The 18,630-nt window shown below is 51.8% G+C and overlaps 2 protein-coding genes across 2 annotated transcripts; both read left to right on the forward strand.

Annotated features, from left to right (window-relative positions):
- The first annotated feature begins 8,147 nt into the window (after positions 1 to 8,147).
- On the forward strand, positions 8,148 to 9,935 carry LOC121585857 (extensin-like). The gene has a single exon (XM_041902135.2). It carries the CDS (start codon positions 8,148 to 8,150, stop codon positions 9,933 to 9,935), a length of 1,788 nt encoding a protein of 595 aa, XP_041758069.2.
- Positions 9,936 to 9,945: 10 nt separating this feature from the next.
- LOC123483094 (extensin-like) lies at positions 9,946 to 11,656 on the forward strand. Its single transcript, XM_045212567.1, has 3 exons — positions 9,946 to 10,173; positions 10,225 to 10,722; positions 10,853 to 11,656. The coding sequence occupies exons 1-3, from the start codon at positions 9,946 to 9,948 to the stop codon at positions 11,654 to 11,656; spliced, it is 1,530 nt and encodes a 509-aa protein (XP_045068502.1).
- Positions 11,657 to 18,630: the final 6,974 nt, after the last annotated feature.

Consider the following 18,630-nt stretch of genomic DNA (forward strand, 5'->3'; position numbering starts at 1 on the left):
AGGTATGGATAGGGGTATGTAGGTATAGATAGGGGTATGTAGGTATATATAGGGGTATGTAGGTATATATAGGGGTATGTAGGTATAGATAGGGGTATGTAGGTATGGATAGGGGTATGTAGGTATAGATAGGGGTATATAGGTATAGATAGGGTATGTAGGTATGGATAGGGGCTGTAGGTATAGATAGGGGTATGTAGGTATAGATAGGGGTATGTAGGTATGGATAGGGGTATATAGGGTAGATAGGGGCTGTAGGTATGGATAGGGGTATGTAGGTATAGATAGGAGTATATAGGTATAGATAGGGTATGTAGGTATTGTGATGTCACGAGAGGCTGTGTCCTGGAGGGACGTTACATCCCCCTGAGGTGGCTGCAAACCCAGACAGCTATGGCTCCATCTGCTGGTATGGTCGGGAACTCCACCCCTCTATGGCCAATCTTCCCACGCAGCTGAAACAAATGAGGAGCTGATGAGCTGAAGGTTTGGGAAGGGAAGAGACACAGTCTCCAAGCTGGGCTCTCTGGAGGACAAGAGTGCTGCACGTCCACTTCCATGAGGAATATAAGGATTTGGAGATACTTACCTTTGGGAAATACTCACCTTTGGATATATGCACCTGTGGAAATACGTGAGAGACATTTGGAAGGACTTTTTGCTGGGTTGGCCACTAGCTGCAACGTGGACTACAGTAAGGCTGGGGAAAAGTTATCTGAGCGAGTGAGAATTATGATTTTGGATGTGGAAGAGACATCCCTGAACTGTTAACCCTTAAAGAGCCACAAGAGAACATAATTTTGTTATATTTTCATTAATTTCCCAAGACCTATAATAAAATCCTTGTTTTGTTTGAACCTTGTCTCCTTGCACTACTTGAGCAATCCCGCTGAAAGCTGTGTAGCCTCTCGTGACGTCACAGATGGTGGAGAATACAGGCACGCTCAAGCGTTAATAGTGCATGTCAGAGGAGGATACCGAAGGTTTGATCACCCAGTTTTCCAAGTTGGCCGTAGGCTCCCCGCCCGACTGAAATGGAGGACATATTGAAAGCCCTTGTTGCTGGCCAGCAAGCCCAGATGCAAGCAAACGTGGCTCTCTTGGAGGAGCAAAAGAAAGCCAACCTTCTGAAGGCAGAGGAATTGCAGTTGCAGAGACAGAGGGTGGTCCAAAATACCCGCCCAATAAAGGCAAGTGACTTTATATCTAAGATGGGAGCTACCGATGACATTGAGGCATACCTGCATGCATTTGAGGCCACGGCCACTAGGGAAGCCTGGCCCAAGCAACAGTGGGTTGGTCTGTTAGCCCCCCCTTTCTAACCGGGGAATCGCTGAATGCTGTCCGGGACCTGGGCCCTGACCAGGTTACTGACTATGATGCCCTGAAGTCTGAGATCCTCAGCAGATATGGACTCACAAAGTTTGGTATGGCCCAGCGCTTTCACAGCTGGACCTTCCAACCAGACCAACCTCCTCGGGCGCAGATGCATGAACTTGTCCGAATCGCAAGGAAATGGCTGGATCCGCAGAGGAATACAGCAGCGGCGGTGGTGGAGGCCGTTGTGGTGGATCGTTACCTACGCGCCCTGCCTTATGAGGCAAAACGGTTCATCAGTCAACAGGCCTTGACCACGGCTGATCTGACCGTGGAAGCTGTGGAAAAGTACCAGGCCACAGCGGAGATGCTGAATGCTTCCCGAAAAGACCCCAGGAGTGCGGCCCCACCACAAATGGGAAGAACCCGTCCAAAGGACCCCAAGGTCTCGAACCCAGCCACGTCAGGACTTATCCCGGCTCCAGGGGGAGCCAGAAACCAGGCGGGTCCAAGAAGAGTACACCAGGAGGGGGAAACTCGACAGTGTTACCGGTGTGGGGAGATGGGACATATCTCCTGGCAGTGTGGGAAACCAGCCGATGAACCTATGCCCACTGCGGAGTCCTCCAGCTCAGCACCCACACACCGTTTTGCCTCGCTCTTGGGAGTCGTAGATGGCGGCCCAGATCGACCCCCCACCTGCCCGGTAACTGTGAATCACCATGATGTGGAGGCCTTACTGGATTCTGGTAGCCGGGCCACCCTGGTGCGTAAGGATTTGGTGGGCCCAACGTGTCTGACCCCGGGGGAAAGTCCTCCCAGTTTCCTGTGTCCATGGGGACAGCAGAGAATACCCCATTACTGAACTTACAATGACCAGCACACGGGGAACCATACACACGACGGCGGGGGTGGTTGATTCCCTCCCCGTCCCTGTCCTAATTGGACGAGACTGCCCAGCCTTTTACCCACTCTGGAGAGAGTCTCAGGAGAGGATAACCCGAGTACCTCGGAAACGGAGAGGCAAGACTCATCCTGGGAAGGCTCCGGTGCAATCCTCCGAGTTACTCACTCCCGCCCCGGGCTCTGATAGGGATGGCAGGTGCCCAGACCGACACAGAGACGGAGCTACAGAATCTGGACAAAGAACTGTCTGGTCTGAAGGGGACCGCTGAGAGGTATCGTTTGTTAAAGCAACAGTTAGACATGAAGACAGAAGAGTTAGATATCCTCCAGGCTAAACTCCAACAGAGCTCCTTCCCTAAGCAACAGGAGGAGCTGGAGAGGCTGCGCAGGACCATCGAGGAGTGTGAGGAGACCCTGCGCAGTAGTAAGGAGGTCCAGAAGAAGGCAGAGGAGAAGTACAAGGTGTTGGAGAACAAGATGAAGAATGCGGAGGCAGAGAGAGAGAAGGAACTGAAAGCTGCTCAACAGAAGCTAAACTCTGCTAAAACCAAGGCTGATGCGTTCAGTAAGAAACTCAAGGAGAGACAACAGGAGGCTGAGTCCCTGGTCCTAGAGTTGGAGGAGTTGAAGAGAGAGCAGTCTGGCAAGCACCACGGCAATGCGGACGCCCTCTCCCGGCGTGATGCCTTCTTCGCTGCCTTTACCCCGACGAGGACGTCGGTCCCGAGGAGGGGGATGTGTGATGTCACGAGAGGCTGTGTCCTGGAGGGACGTTACATCCCCTGAGGTGGCTGCAAACCCAGACAGCTATGGCTCCATCTGCTGGTATGGTCGGGAACTCCACCCCTCTATGGCCAATCTTCCCACGCAGCTGAAACAAATGAGGAGCTGATGAGCTGAAGGTTTGGGAAGGGAAGAGACACAGTCTCCAAGCTGGGCTCTCTGGAGGACAAGAGTGCTGCACGTCCACTTCCATGAGGAATATAAGGATTTGGAGATACTTACCTTTGGGAAATACTCACCTTTGGATATATGCACCTGTGGAAATACGTGAGAGACATTTGGAAGGACTTTTTGCTGGGTTGGCCACTAGCTGCAACGTGGACTACAGTAAGGCTGGGGAAAAGTTATCTGAGCGAGTGAGAATTATGATTTTGGATGTGGAAGAGACATCCCTGAACTGTTAACCCTTAAAGAGCCACAAGAGAACAGAATTTTGTTATATTTTCATTAATTTCCCAAGACCTATAATAAAATCCTTGTTTTGTTTGAACCTTGTCTCCTTGCACTACTTGAGCAATCCCGCTGAAAGCTGTGTAGCCTCTCGTGACGTCACAGTATGGATAGGGGTATGTAGGTATAGATAGGGGTATGTAGGTATGGATAGGGGTATGTAGGTATAGATAGGGGTATGTCGTTATAGATAGGGGTATGTAGGTATAGATAGGGGTATGTAGGTATAGATAGGGGTATGTAGGTATAGATAGGGGTATGTAGGTGTATGTAGGTATAGATAGGGGTATGTAGGTATAGATAGGAGTATATAGGTATTGATAGGGGCTGTAGGTATGGATAGGGGCTGTAGGTATAGATAGGAGTATGTAGGTATAGATAGGAGTATATAGGTATAGATAGGGTATGTAGGTATGGATAGGGGTATGTAGGTATAGATAGGGGTATGTAGGTATAGATAGGGGTATGTAGGTATAGATAGGGGTATGTAGGTATAGATAGGGGTATGTAGGTATAGATAGGGGTATGTAGGTATAGATAGGGGTATGTAGGTATAGATAGGGGTATGTAGGTATAGATAGGGGTATGTAGGTATAGATAGGGGTATGTAGGTATTGATAGGGGTATGTAGGTATAGATAGGGGTATGTAGGTCTAGATAGGGGTATGTAGGTATAGATAGGGTATGTAGGTATAGATAGGGGTATATAGGTATAGATAGGGGTATGTAGGTATAGATAGGGTATGTAGGTATGGATAGGGGCTGTAGGTATGGATAGGGGCTGTAGGTATAGATAGGAGTATGTAGTTATAGATAGGAGTATATAGGTATAGATAGGGTATGTAGGTATGGATAGGGGTACGTAGGTATAGATAGGGGTATGTAGGTATGGATAGGGGTATGTAGGTATAGATAGGGGTATGTCGTTATAGATAGGGGTATGTAGGTATAGATAGGGGTATGTAGGTATGGATAGGGGTATGTAGGTATGGATAGGGGTATGTAGGTATGGATAGGGGTATGTAGGTATAGATAGGGGTATGTAGGTATGGATAGGGGTATGTCGGTATAGATAGGGGTATGTAGGTATGGATAGGGGTATGTAGGTATGGATAGGGGTATTTAGGTATAGATAGGGGATGTAGGTATGGATAGGGGCTGTGGGTAAAGAACAAACATTAGGTATTCAGGGTATAAAACTGAAAAGAGGACACCAAATGTATGGCCCCTGTCACACACACACACACACACACACACACACACACTAACACACCCACTAACAAACTAACACACACACTAACACACACACACACACACCCTGCCCCCCAGCTCTGGGTGTGGTAGAGGAGAGGAAGTCAGCGGGGAGTTGAGGTGTTGATCTCTGCCATCCTGTTGTTGATGATCCCACACCTGAATGTTGTTTCAGACTCACACACACTTATGCACACACACACACACACACACACACACACAAACACCTACCTGTTGTCCATGGGTCCTAGTGTAACTGAACGGGTTAACGGAGGTGATCTGTTTATTGAAGATGGTTGGACTCTGTAGAGGTGATCTGTTATTTGAAGGTGGTTTGACTGTAGAGGTGATCTGTTAATTGAAGGTGGTTTGACTCTGTAGAAGTGATCTGTTAATTGAAGGTGGTGTGACTCTGTAGAGGTGATCTGTTGATTGAAGGTGGTGTGACTCTGTAGAGGTGATCTGTTAATTGAAGTTGGTGTGACTGTAGAGGTGATCTGTTAATTGAAGGTGGTTTGACTCTGTAGAGGTGATCTGTTAATTGAAGGTGGTTTGACTCTGTAGAGGTGATCTGTTGATTGAAGGTGGTTTGACTCTGTAGAGGTGATCTGTTAATTGAAGTTGGTGTGACTGTAGAGGTGATCTGTTAATTGAAGGTGGTTTGACTCTGTAGAGGTGATCTGTTAATTGAAGGTGGTTTGACTCTGTAGAAGTGATCTGTTAATTGAAGGTGTGGTCCTTGTTGTGGTCCTTGTTGTGGGTCCAAACTTCACCAGAACCATGGTCAGCATTACGTCAGCTTGTTGTGGTCCTTGTTGTGGGTCCAAACATCACCAGAACCATAGTCAGCATTGCGTCAGCTTGTTGTGGTCCTTGTTGTGGGTCCAAACATCACCAGAACCATGGTCAGCATTACGTCAGCTTGCAGAGATCAACACCTCAACTCCCCGCTGACTTCCTCTCCTCTACCACAGGTTAGAGAGAAGGGGGGAGGTTAGAGAGAAGGGGGGAGTTTAGAGAGAAGGGGAGAGGTTAGAGAGAAGGGGGAGGTTAGAGAAGGGGGAGGTTAGAGAGAAGGGGGGAGTTTAGAGAGAAGGGGAGAGGTTAGAGAGAAGGGGAGAGGTTAGAGAGAAGGGGGGAGGTTAGAGAGAAGGGGGAGTTTAGAGAGAAGGGGAGAGGTTAGAGAGAAGGGGAGAGGTTAGAGAGAAGGGGGGAGTTTAGAGAGAAGGGGGAGGTTAGAGAGAAGGGGGGAGTTTAGAGAGAATAGGGGAGGTTAGAGAGAAGGGGGAGGTTAGAGAGAAGGGGGGAGTTTAGAGAGAATAGGGGAGGATAGAGAGAAGGGGGGGAGTTTAGAGAGAAGGGGGGAGTTTAGAGAGAATAGGGGAGGATAGAGAGAAGGGGGGAGGATAGAGAGAAGGGGGGAGGTTAGAGAAAAGGGGGGAGGTTAGAGAGAAGGGGGGAGGTTAGAGAGAAGGGGGGAGGATAGAGAGAAGGGGGAGGTTAGAGAGAAGGGGGGAGGTTAGAGAGAAGGGGGAGGTTAGAGAGAAGGGGAGGTTAGAGAGAAGGGGGAGTTTAGAGAGAAGGGGGGAGGTTAGAGAGAAGGGGGGAGGATAGAGAGAAGGGGGAGGTTAGAGAGAAGGGGGGAGGTTAGAGAGAAGGGGGGAGGTTAGAAAGAAGGGGGAGGTTAGAGAGAAGGGGAAGGTTAGAGAGAGGTAGAGAGAAGAGGGGGAGGTTAGAGAGAAGGGGGAGGTTAGAGAGAAGGGGGAAGGTTAGAGAGAGGTAGAGAGAAGGGGGGAGGTTAGAGAGAAGGGGGAAGGTTAGAGAGAGGTAGAGAGAAGGGGGGAGGGTAGAGAGAAGGGGGAAGGTTAGAGAGAGGTAGAGAGAAGGGGGGAGGGTAGAGAGAAGGGGGAAGGTTAGAGAGAGGTAGAGAGAAGGGGGGAGGGTAGAGAGAAGGGGGGAGGGTAGAGAGAAGGGGGAGGTTAGAGAGAAGGGGGAGGGTAGAGAGAAGGGGGGAGGTTAGAGAGAAGGGGGGAGGTTAGAGAGAAGGGGGAGGTTAGAGAGAAGGGGGGAGGTTAGAGAAAAGGGGGTGTTAGTGTGGTGGGGGGTGTTAGTGTGGTGGGGGGTGTTAGTGTGGTGGGGGGTGTTAGTGTGGTGGGGGGTGTTAGTGTGGTGGGGGGTGTTAGTGTGGTGGGGGGTGTTAGTGTGGTGGGGGGTGTACACTAGAAATGGAGGGAGATATGTGGAAGAGAAGGAAGATGGACTGTTTCCACCGTCTCTGTAATGACACGTTGGACCCAAAGTTAATTCTCTCTCTATCTCCCCACCAGGTGCCTGCTAGGGACATGAAAACACAGGAGAGGCCCCGAGCCATGTGAGTGAGTGAGTGAGTGAGTGAGTGAGTGTGTGTGTGTGTGTGTGTGTGTGCATGCGTGCGTGCGTGCGTGTGCGTGCGTGCTTGCGTGCGCACGTGCGTGTGTGTGAGCCCAGGCCACCCTGCTGCTCCACAGGCAGTAATAACGCATTGCTCACATATAAAAACAGCAGCATTAGATAAACGCAGGGTAGTGATTATAGCTGCCAGCCAGTATTGATAAACCGTGTCTTACAGTGGTAGAGGTATGCAGGGTAGTGATTTTAGCAGCCAGTATTGATAAACCCTGTTTTACAGTGGTAGAGGTATGCAGGGTAGTGATTTTAGCAGCCAGTAGTTATAAACCCTGTTTTACAGTGGTAGAGGTATGCAGGGTAGTGATTTTAGCAGCCAGTATTGATAAACCCTGTCTTACAGTGGTAGAGGTATGCACTGGTCTCTGCTCTCCCCACCTCCATTGTTTTATTGTGATACTATACTGTATATTCCAGTATTGTTTTAAACAGGGAGAAGGCTCACTGCTGTAGTGGCTCAATAATCTATGCAGGGGATCTCTTAGAGTGTTGCTATGGACGGCCTCACAATCTGTTTGGAGGGAGACATAACAAGATACATTGCTAAACAGCTGATTAAATAAACATATTTCAAAATACCACCCTCCCTCTCTCCCTCTCTCCCCCTCTCCCTCACTCTCTCTCTCTCTCTCTCTCTCTCTCTCTCTCTCTCTCTCTCTCTCTCTACCTCTCTCTCTACCTCTCTCTCTCTCTCTCTCTGGGTGGTATTTTGAAAGATTTTTCTGTGACCAGCTGTTTAGCGATGTATCTTGTCATGTCTCCCTCACAACAGATTAGCAACACTCCAGGAGTGCTCATACCATTGCCAGGCATTGCTAATTATCTGCCAGCCCAGCAGCTTGGTTCATCATGGCGTGGCACACAGGATGCATCGCCCCATGGAATGCACAGGCACAATGCTCCATGCCAACTTTGCCAAGGCCCATAAGTAACACAGCTAGGCCAAGTGCTCCATGCCCATTGCCCCGTAGCCACTGCCCCATGCCCGCTGCCCCATGCCCGCTGCCCCATGCCCGCTGCCACATGCCCGCTACCCACTGCCCCATGCCCGCTGCCACATGCCCGCTACCCACTGCCCCATGCCCGCTACACGCTGCCCCATGCCCGCTACCCCCTGCCCCATGCCCGCTACCCACTGCCCCATAACCGCTACCGCTGCCCCATGCCCGCTACCCACTGCCCCACTGCCCCATGCCCGCTACCCACTGCCCCATGCCCGCTACCCACTGCCCCATAACCGCTACCGCTGCCCCATGCCCGCTACCCACTGCCCCACTGCCCCATGCCTGCTACCCACTGCCCCATGCCCACTACCCACTGCCCCACTGCCCCATGCCCGCTACCTGTTGCCCCATGCCCGCTACTCACTGCCCCATAACCGCTACCCACTGCCCCATAACCGCTACCCACTGCCCCATGCCCGCTACCCACTGCCCCATGCCCGCTACCCACTGCCCCATGCCCGCTACCCATTGCCCCATGCCCACTACCCACTGCCCCATGCCCGCTACCCGCTGCCCCATGCCCGCTACCTGCTGCCCCATGCCCACTGCCCCACTGCTCCATGCCCGCTACCCACTGCCCCACTGCCCCATGCCCGCTACCCGCTGCCCCATGCCCGCTACCCACTGCCCCATGCCCGCTACCCGTTGCCCCATGCCCGCTACCCACTGCCCCATAACCGCTACCCACTGCCCCATCACCGCTACCCACTGCCCCATAACCGCTACCCACTGCCCCATGCCCACTACCCACTGCCCCATGCCCGCTACCCGCTGCCACATGCCCGCTACCTGCTGCCCCATGCCCACTGCCCCACTGCTCCATGCCCGCTACCCACTGCCCCACTGCCCCATGCCCGCTACCCGCAGCCCCATGCCCGCTACCCACTGCCCCATGCCGCTACCCGCTGCCCCATGTCCGCTACCCACTGCCCCATAACCGCTACCCACTGCCCCATAACCGCTACCCACTGCCCCATGCCCGCTACCCACTGCCCCATGCCCGCTACCTGCTGCCCCATGCCCACTGCCCCACTGCTCCATGCCCGCTACCCACTGCCCCACTGCCCCATGCCCGCTACCCGCTGCCCCATGCCCGCTACCCGCTGCCCCATGCCCGCTACCCACTGCCCCACTGCCCCATGCCCGCTACCCACTGCCCCAGTGCCCCAAGCCTGCTACCCGCTGCCCCATGCCCGCTACCCACTGCCCCACTGCCCCATGCCTGCTACCCCATGCCCACTACCCACTGCCCCATGCCCGCTACCCACTGCCCCACTGCCCCATGCCCGCTACCCACTGCCCCACTGCCCCATGCCCGCTACCCGCTGCCCCATGCCCGTTACCCACTGCCCAATGCCCACTACCCACTGCCCTATGCCCGCTACCCACTGCCCCACTGCCCCATGCCCACTACCCACTGCCCCATGCCCGCTACCCGCTGCCCCATGCCCCATGCCCGCTACCCACTGCCCCACTGCCCCACTGCCCCATGCCCGCTACCTACTGCCCCACTGCCCCATGCCCGCTACCCACTGCCCCACTGCCCCATGCCCGCTACCCGCTGCCCCATGCCCGCTACCCACTGCCCCACTGCCCCATGCCCGCTACCCACTGCCCCATGCCCGCTACCCGCTGCCCCATGCCCGCTACCCACTGCCCCACTGCCCCATGCCCGCTACCCGCTGCCCCATGCCCGCTACCCACTGCCCAATGCCCGCTACCCACTGCCCCACTGCCCCACTGCCCCTTGCCCACTACCCACTGCCCCATTCCCGCTAGCCACTGCCCCATGCCCGCTACCCGCTGCCCCGTGCCTGCTACCCACTGCCCCATGCCCGCTACCCGCTGCCCCATGCCCGCTACCCGCTGCCCCATGCCTGCTACCTGCTGCCCCATGCCTGCTACCCGCTGCCCCATGCCTGCTACCCGCTGCCCCACTGCCCCATGCCCGCTACCCGCTGCCCCATGCCCGCTACCCACTGCCCCACTGCCCCATGCCCGCTACCCGCTGCCCCATGCGCTTTACCCGCTGCCCCATGCCTGCTACCCACTGCCCCATTCCCGCTAGCCACTGCCCCATGCCCGCTACCCGCTGCCCCATGCCCGCTACCCGCTGCCCCATGCCCGCTACCCGCTGCCCCATGCCCGCTACCCGCTGCCCCATGCCCGCTACCCACTGCCCAATGCCCACTACCCACTGCCCCATGCCCACTACCCACTGCCCCATGCCCACTACCCACTGCCCCATGCCCGCTACCCACTGCCCCACTGCCCCTTGCCCACTACCCACTGCCCCATTCCCGCTAGCCACTGCCCCATGCCCGCTGCCCGCTGCCCCATGCCCGCTACCCACTGCCCCATGCCAGCTACCCGCTGCCCCATGCCCGCTACCCGCTGCCCCATGCCCGCTACCCGCTGCCCCATGCCCGCTACCCGCTGCCCCATGCCTGCTACCCGCTGCCCCACTGCCCCATTTCCGCTACCCGCTGCCCCATGCCCGCTACCCACTGCCCCACTGCCCCATGCCCGCTACCCGCTGCCTCATGCGCTCTACCCGCTGCCCCATGCCCGCTACCCACTGCCCCACTGCCCCATGCCCGCTACCCACTGCCCCACTGCCCCTTGCCCACTACCCACTGCCCCTTGCCCACTACCCACTGCCCCTTGCCCACTACCCACTGCCCCATTCCCGCTAGCCACTGCCCCATGCCTGCTACCCGCTGCCCCATGCCTGCTACCCGCTGCCCCATGCCTGCTACCCGCTGCCCCATGCCCGCTACCCGCTGCCCCATGCCCGCTACCCGCTGCCCCATGCCCGCTACCCGCTGCCCCATGCCCGCTACCCGCTGCCCCATGCCCGCTACCCGCTGCCCCATGCCCGCTACCCGCTGCCCCATGCCCGCTACCCGCTGCCCCATGCCCGCTACCCACTGCCCCACTGCCCCATGCCCGCTACCCGCTGCCCCATGCCTGCTACCCGCTGCACCATGCCTGCTACCCACTGCCCCGCTGCCCCATGCCTGCTACCCGCTGCCCCATGCCTGCTACCCACTGCCCCACTGCCCCATGCCCGCTACCCGCTGCCCCATGCCTGCTACCCGCTGCCCCACATCTGCTACCCACTGCCCCGCTGCCCCATGCCCGCTACCCGCTGCCCCATGCCTGCTACCCACTGTCCCACTGCCCCATGCCCGCTACCCGCTGCCCCATGCCTGCTACCCGCTGCCCCATGCCTGCTACCCACTGCCCCGCTGCCCCATGCCCGCTACCCGCTGCCCCATGCCTGCTACCCACTGCCCCACTGCCCCATGCCCGCTACCCGCTGCCCCATGCCTGCTACCCGCTGCCCCATGCCTGCTACCCACTGCCCCGCTGCCCCATGCCTGCTACCCGCTGCCCCATGCCTGCTACCCACTGCCCCGCTGCCCCATGCCCGCTACCCGCTGCCCCATGCCCGCTACCCGCTGCCCCATGCCCGCTACCCGCTGCCTGCAAGGTGACTGCGTCACAAACACACTGCTCTTATTCTACTTGGCTTGGTTAACCCCTCCTCTAACCAGGACATGCAAGCAAACCAGCTTTGTACTGCACTTTTTGTCCTCTCTCTCTCTATCTCTCTTTCTCTCTCTCTGATCTCTGCCTCTCTTTTTATGACTGGGGTTTTCCTCTCTCTCTCTGACTCTCTCTTTCTTTTTTTCTGTATGAGAAATCCACAGCAGTTTTTAAATGTTACTCTGGCCAACACCACCTATAGCCAAACAGAGCATTGGATCCCAGCCCTGTAGAACTCCACAGTTCTCCCTTCAGCTGAGCCAAACACAACCCAACACAAAACGTGACCCCTAGGCTACTGCTCACACCTCCTTCCTGCTTTGTCCACTAACTAACTGCGTGTATTCCTGTTATGATCAATTAATCACTCAGGGACTCAAAGCTTCAAAGTAATCACACACATTTAGCTCACCGTTGTGTTATCTGTTATTATAAACTGGTTAACTCACCGTTGTGTTATCTGTTATTATAAACTGGTTAACTCACCGTTGTGTTATCTGTTGTTCTATCATTCCCACTCTGCTGTTGTTCATTGTGTTTCTCAGTTAGAAGTGCTGCAGATACCAGCCAACATCCCTGTCGAATGTTGATTAACGACATGTTTTTATTTCCAGCGCCATGTAATAATTAAGTATACTCTCTGATCAGGCAGGACCAAACATTCTCAGAGAGGTTGAAGTCAACTCAGTGCCTTAGCCGGGCACACACACACACACACACACACACACACACACACCCTTCCCTTGGCTGTTAAGGCTCTCTAAGCTCTCCGTCAGCCCTGCAACTTCAAAGCCTCTCCCAGCTGCCCATCAGGCCAAGACTAACAAGAGGTCATGTCCATGAAAAGACCATTGCTGCGTACTAAATGGCACCCTATTCCCTATTTAGTGCACTAGTTTTTGCACTCTGTAGGCAATAGGGTGCCATTTGGACCCAGACAATGAAATTACCTCAAACATCCACTTACACTAATGCAGGCCCTTGGAAGGGAGAGCCAAAGACCTAATTCAAATCTTCACTTCTTAAGCCATATCCTCCCCTCCTCGGTCCAGTGAACAACACATTATGAACACTGAACATGTCTCTACAGGCTCATGCTGTCTAAACAGAGGAGAGCAAAGGTCCGAAAGACACATACTAGCTTACAGTTTTTCTCGATTGCTAAGACACATTTCTTGAAAGCTGCTCTCCTTTTCTCTTAACTGTGAACACAAAACCCAATTTTCAAGCTACATTCACAAAACCTCAGACTCTTCTTGCAAAACCAAACTTTCACCTCAAAACAGTTCAATCTGTGCTCAAAACTGAACTATGTTGTCAAATCGTGCCCCGAGTCAATCAAAATAAAAAAACACTACTGAACAGTCACTAAACACTACGTAGAAAAATAGAAAACACAATGCTCAGGACATGAAGCTGGAGAAATAAATGTTTATTGTTCACTGTAGGCTAAATGCATGTTGCAAAAAAAAAAAAAACTGTGCATTTAGCACTTGTACAAAAAGACAAAACAGAAATCTTGTGCATTTACATGTAGCACTTGTAAAAACAAACAGAAATCTTATGCGTTTGCCACTTGTGTACAGTAAGCCCATGTAAAAATAAAGTACAAAAATATACAAATAAGTGCATTACTCAGCCACAGCATCATGTCTCCGTACTGGGTCAGGCCACAGGACTTCATCCACATCACAGGCCACATTTTGTCTGGCCAGGCAACGGGGGAAAAAACCCTGGCATGCCGTATCCAGGCTTGGCATGCCTCCACACCTATGTCACCACAGGCAAGTCCCATGGCTTGCAGGAGATTTACCCTGGTGTAAGGTTGGCGTTCATATACCTTCCACCGCCATGAGGAGAATAATTCCTCAATGGGGTTTAGGAAAGGGGAGTACGGTGGAAGGCAAAGATTGATAAAACCTTGGTTCATATTGTACCACTCTCTAACCTGGAGGGCTCTGTGAAAACTCACATTGTCCCAAACAACAACATAGATGGGATGCTCATCCTGCTGCCCTAACAAAGCATCTCGCATGTGATTGAGGAAAATGAGGAGCTGGTGAGTGTTGTAGGGCCCCAGGTTGGCATGATGGTGGACAACCCCATGATTGCTGATGGCAGCACATAATGTGACATTGCCACCACGCTGCCCAGTAACACCAACAATGGCCCGATGGCCAATCACATTACGGCCTCTCCTTCTCCTTTTGGTGAGATTAAACCCAGCTTCATCCATGTAGATGTATTGATGGGGTCTTTCCATTGCATCCAGTTGAAAAACCCTCTGTAGAAATAGATATAGTTTTGTAAGTGATACGGAAAAAGTGATTTAGGCCACTACAGTAAATCACTACTTAGAGTAATCAACATTGAATGTGTCTGTATATATGCCAACCTGTACATACTGGAATCTTTGCTCTTTGACTCTGTCTGAGTTGCGATCAAAGGGCACTCTGTATAGCTGTTTCATGCGCAGTCTGTTGCGCTTGAGGACACGATCAACAGTAGAGAGGCTGACACTGTTGATACCCTCAAAATGTAAATGGTCCTCAATGATCTTCTGCTGAATTTCGCTCAGTTTAATGGCATTGTTCTCACGGACCATATCAACAATTAGGGTCTCTTGGTGTGGGGAGAACATACCTGTCCTCCCACCCCCATGTGGCAGTCTTTCAATTCTACAAAAAGAGAACATGGAGTTACAAAAATATACATGGAATACTAGGCCTACAAACAGTTAGACCAACCCTCCATTACAATACTACAGTACATTGGTACAGTGATGTACTGAAACATATATTTACTTACAGTATACTGTGGTACAATATATAGTATGTCATACAGTAATTGCTGTCAACATTTACATACTGTACTATAATGTCAAAAAAGGTAATTACCTGTTCTCTTCTCTAAATCTTCGGATTATGGTGGACACAGTGAATCTACTGATGTTTGGTTGTACCCTTTGTCCAGCCTCCCTCATGCTCATACCATGGACAAGAACATGGTCAATCACAGTAGCTCTGATTTCATCAGATATTACTGTTCTTTGTCTTCGCTGACCACCTCGACCACCTCGACCTCCTCTCACACGAACTCTTCCTCTCAGATTTCTATCCATTGTAGGGCCTCACAAACCAGTGCTCTCTGAACTGGCTTACTGTATATGTTCCCTCACATCATTAGCCACAAGTGTGATCAATTTTGAGTTGTTGTGTTCAAGTGGTGACACCTGTGCTCTAATTGTGTTTGACTTTTGTCACCTGTGCTCACCATTATGCAGCACGGGTGCATCACAATGAAAATGTGTTGGCAAGTTATGTCTAAACAGGTGAAAAGTGCTTATGGTTTTGCTAAAAGAGTGATTGATTCAATCAGTGGGTTCAGGCAACTGAGCATTTGGTTCAGACAATAGGGTTTAGTGTTTTAGCAATTGAGAAAAACTGTATTACATACATAGGAAGTCAACAACAAAGGGAGAGTTTTTCCTTTTCTTGTGAAGAATTGTTTTTTCCATTGACTTGAGAAAGAGGACAAACATTATGATACACATTTTAATACAGTTTTTCTCTGCATACTCGATTCCTGCTGTTTGGAGAAAAGTGTTTTGCATATGTCACTAACTCAGACCCTGTGTCTGCACGGCCCTGACTCTGAGGTTAAAGGTCATGTCTCTCTGTGACCCCTAGTGATGTCTCTCTGACCCCTGACCTCCATAGATCCCCCTGGTTGGTCTTCTCTCTGTCTCTGAGGCCTGTATACTATCTCTCTCTTGTGTGTGTGTATGTGTGTGTGTGTGTGTGTGTGTGTGTGTGTGTGTGTGTGTGTGTGTGTGTGTGTGTGTGTGTGTGTGTGTGTGCGTGCGTGCGCATGTGTGTGTATGTACAGATAGTTACACTAGTGAGTAAGTACAATCACACACTTGGAATATACCAAACTTTCCATTGAAATTACCATAAAGGGAGTAACCTCACTCACCAGTTTAACTACAATCTAGTCCAGTCATGTTGTTCCCCTAAAAGTATTGTGTTCTATGATGTTATACAGTATGAGTCAGCAGTAAATACTGTTTAATCAGCAGTTACATATTTCTGTAAGGAACACCCGTAGTGTACAGGACAGAAGGCATAGGAGGGCCAGCCTTCTCAATCTGACCTGGGCTCAGTCAACGGTGAGACACAACATTGTTTTCACTTTCTCATTGATACAGACATAGAGAGAGAGAGAGAGAGAGAGAGAGAGAGAGAGAGAGAGAGAGAGAGAGAGAGAGAGAGAGAGAGAGAGAGAGAGAGAGAGAGAGAGAGAGAGAGAGAGAGAGAGAGAGAGAGAGAGGTGAAAGTCCCTAGGATTTCTATTATTGTTTTATGAGAGATAACCCAGGAACAGTCAGAACTAGACACCACCTCAGAGATAACCCAGGAACAGACAGAGCTAGACACCACCTCAGAGATAACCCAGGAACAGACAGAGCTAGACACCACCTCAGAGATAACCCAGGAACAGACAGAACTAGACACCACCTCAGAGATAACCCAGGAACAGACAGAACTAGACACCCCCTCAGAGATAACCCAGGAACAGTCAGAACTAGACACCACCTCAGAGATAACCCAGGAACAGACAGAACTAGACACCCCCTCAGAGATAACCCAGGAACAGACAGAACTAGACACCCCCTCAGAGATAACCCAGGAACAGTCAGAACTAGACACCACCTCAGAGTGGTCAAGCAGCATAGCACCACAGTTATGTCATAATCCTTCTGGATACAAACTGCAACAACATCACACTCTCTGAGCAGTCTACACCATTACTCATAGTTAGGGTCTTGAGTCTCTCCTGACTATTTCACCTGACCATTAAAAAAAACCCTGCATAGGCCCTAGGCCATAACTCAGGATCACTCCAGTCCTGGTCAGTTCACATGGTTAGGAACACTCAGGGCCCTATAGGCAACTCTGGGCCATACCGTGGCTATAGGCTATATCTCAGGAAAACTCAGGGCCCTATAGGTGATATAGACCACAGTGAGCTCCAAAGGTATTGGGACAATGACACATTTTTGGTTGTTTTATCATTTGAAATCCAAAGTGCTGGAGTAGAGAGCCAAAACAACAACAAAATGTATCACTGTCCCAATACCTCTGGAGCTCACTGTATATCTCTGGAAAACTCAGGGCCCTATAGGCAACTCTGGGCCCTACAGTAGTTATAGGCTACATCTCAGGAAAACTCAGGAACTGGTCAGATCATATGGTCAGATAAAACTCAGGGCCCTGTTTATGCCACCCGGCTCTCTAGGAGCAGCAAGACCAGACTTCCTCTAGGGTCAAAGTTGACCTCTCCACACTGTCTCCTCCTCACAGTAAAATGACTCTTATAGCCACTGGCCTGGCTTCTCTGGCTTCTCTCCCAGCACGGGAACACCACTAACACAGTTCATAATGTCCTGGCTTCTCTCCCAGCACGGGAACACCACTAACACAGTTCATAATGTCCTGGCTTCTCTCCCAGCACGGGAACACCACTAACACAGTTCATAATGTCCTGGCTTCTCTCCCAGCACGGGAACACCACTAACACAGTTCATAATGTCCTGGCTTCTCTCCCAGCACGGGAACACCACTAACACAGTTCATAATGTCCTGGCTTCTCTCCCACTAATCTACATTGCCTACAACAGTTCATAATCAAATCAAATGTTATTTGTCACATGCGCCGAAAACAACAGGTGAAGACCTTACAGTGAAATTCTTACTTACAAGCCCTTGACCAACAATGCAGTTTTAAGAAAGAATACCCCCAAAAAATCATACAAAAAAGACAATATAAAATAATATGAAATAAAAGTAAAAAATGATTAAAGAGCAGCAGTAAAAATAACAATAGCAAGGCTATATACAGGGGGTACCGGTACCGAGTCAATATGCAGGGGCACCATTTAGTTGAGGTAATTGAGGTAATATGTACATGTAGGTAGAGTTATTAAAGTGACTATGCGTCGATAATTAACAGAGAGTCGCAGCAGCATAATAGGGGGTGGGGGTGGGGTGGGTGCAATGCAAATAGTCCGGGTAGCCATTTGATTAGATGTTCAGGAGTCTTATGGCTTGGGGGTAGAAGCTGTTTAGATTCCCTCTTGGACCTAGACTTGGCGCTCCGGTACCGCTTAACGTACGGTAGCAGAGAGAACAGTCTATGACTAGGGTGGCTGGAGTCTTTGATCATTGTTAGGGCCTTCCTCTGACACCGCCTGGTATAGAGGTCCTGGATGGCAGGAAGCTTGGCCCTGTGATGTCCTGGGCCGTACGCACTACCCTCTGTAGTGCCTTGCGGTCGGAGGCCGAGCAGTGGCCTACCAGGCAGCGATGCAACCAGTCAGGATGCTCTCGATGGTGCAGCTGTAGAACCTTTTGAGGATCTTAGGACCCATGCCAAATCTTTTCAGTCTCCTTAGGGGGAATAGGTTTTATCGTGCCCTCTTCACGACTGTCTTGGTGTGCTTGGACCATGTTAGTTTGTTGGTGAGGTGGACACCAAGGAACTTGAAGCTCTCAACCTGCTCCACTACTGCCCCGTCGATGAGAATGGGGACGTGCTCGGTCCTCTTCTTTTTCCTGTAGTCCACAATCATCTCCTTTGTCTTGATCACGTTGAGGGAGAGGTTGTTGTCCTGGCACCACACGGCCAGGTCTCTGGCCATATGCAACAGAGATTGCATCATCTGTGGATCTGTTGGGGTGGTATGCAAATTGGAGTGGGTCCAGGGTTTCTGGGATAATGATGTTGATGTGAGCCATGACCAGCCTTTCAAAGCACTTCATGGCTACAGACGTGAGTGCTACGGGTTGGTAGTCATTTAGGCAGGTTATCTTAGTGTTCTTGGGCATAGGGGCTATGGTGGTCTGCTTGAAACATGTTG

Source organism: Coregonus clupeaformis, unplaced genomic scaffold, assembly GCF_020615455.1.
Source record: "Coregonus clupeaformis isolate EN_2021a unplaced genomic scaffold, ASM2061545v1 scaf0024, whole genome shotgun sequence".
Taxonomy (NCBI): domain Eukaryota; kingdom Metazoa; phylum Chordata; class Actinopteri; order Salmoniformes; family Salmonidae; genus Coregonus; species Coregonus clupeaformis.

Coding starts and splice junctions, on each gene's coding strand:
- LOC121585857 (XM_041902135.2), top strand. CDS start 8,148: ATGCCCGCTGCCCCATGCCCGCTGCCACATGCCCGCTACCCACTGCCC.
- LOC123483094 (XM_045212567.1), top strand. CDS start 9,946: ATGCCCGCTACCCGCTGCCCCGTGCCTGCTACCCACTGCCCCATGCCC. Junction 10,174..10,224: donor CCCGCTACCCGCTGCCCCAT/GCGCTTTACCCG, acceptor CATTCCCGCTAG/CCACTGCCCCATGCCCGCTA. Junction 10,723..10,852: donor CGCTCTACCCGCTGCCCCAT/GCCCGCTACCCA, acceptor CATTCCCGCTAG/CCACTGCCCCATGCCTGCTA.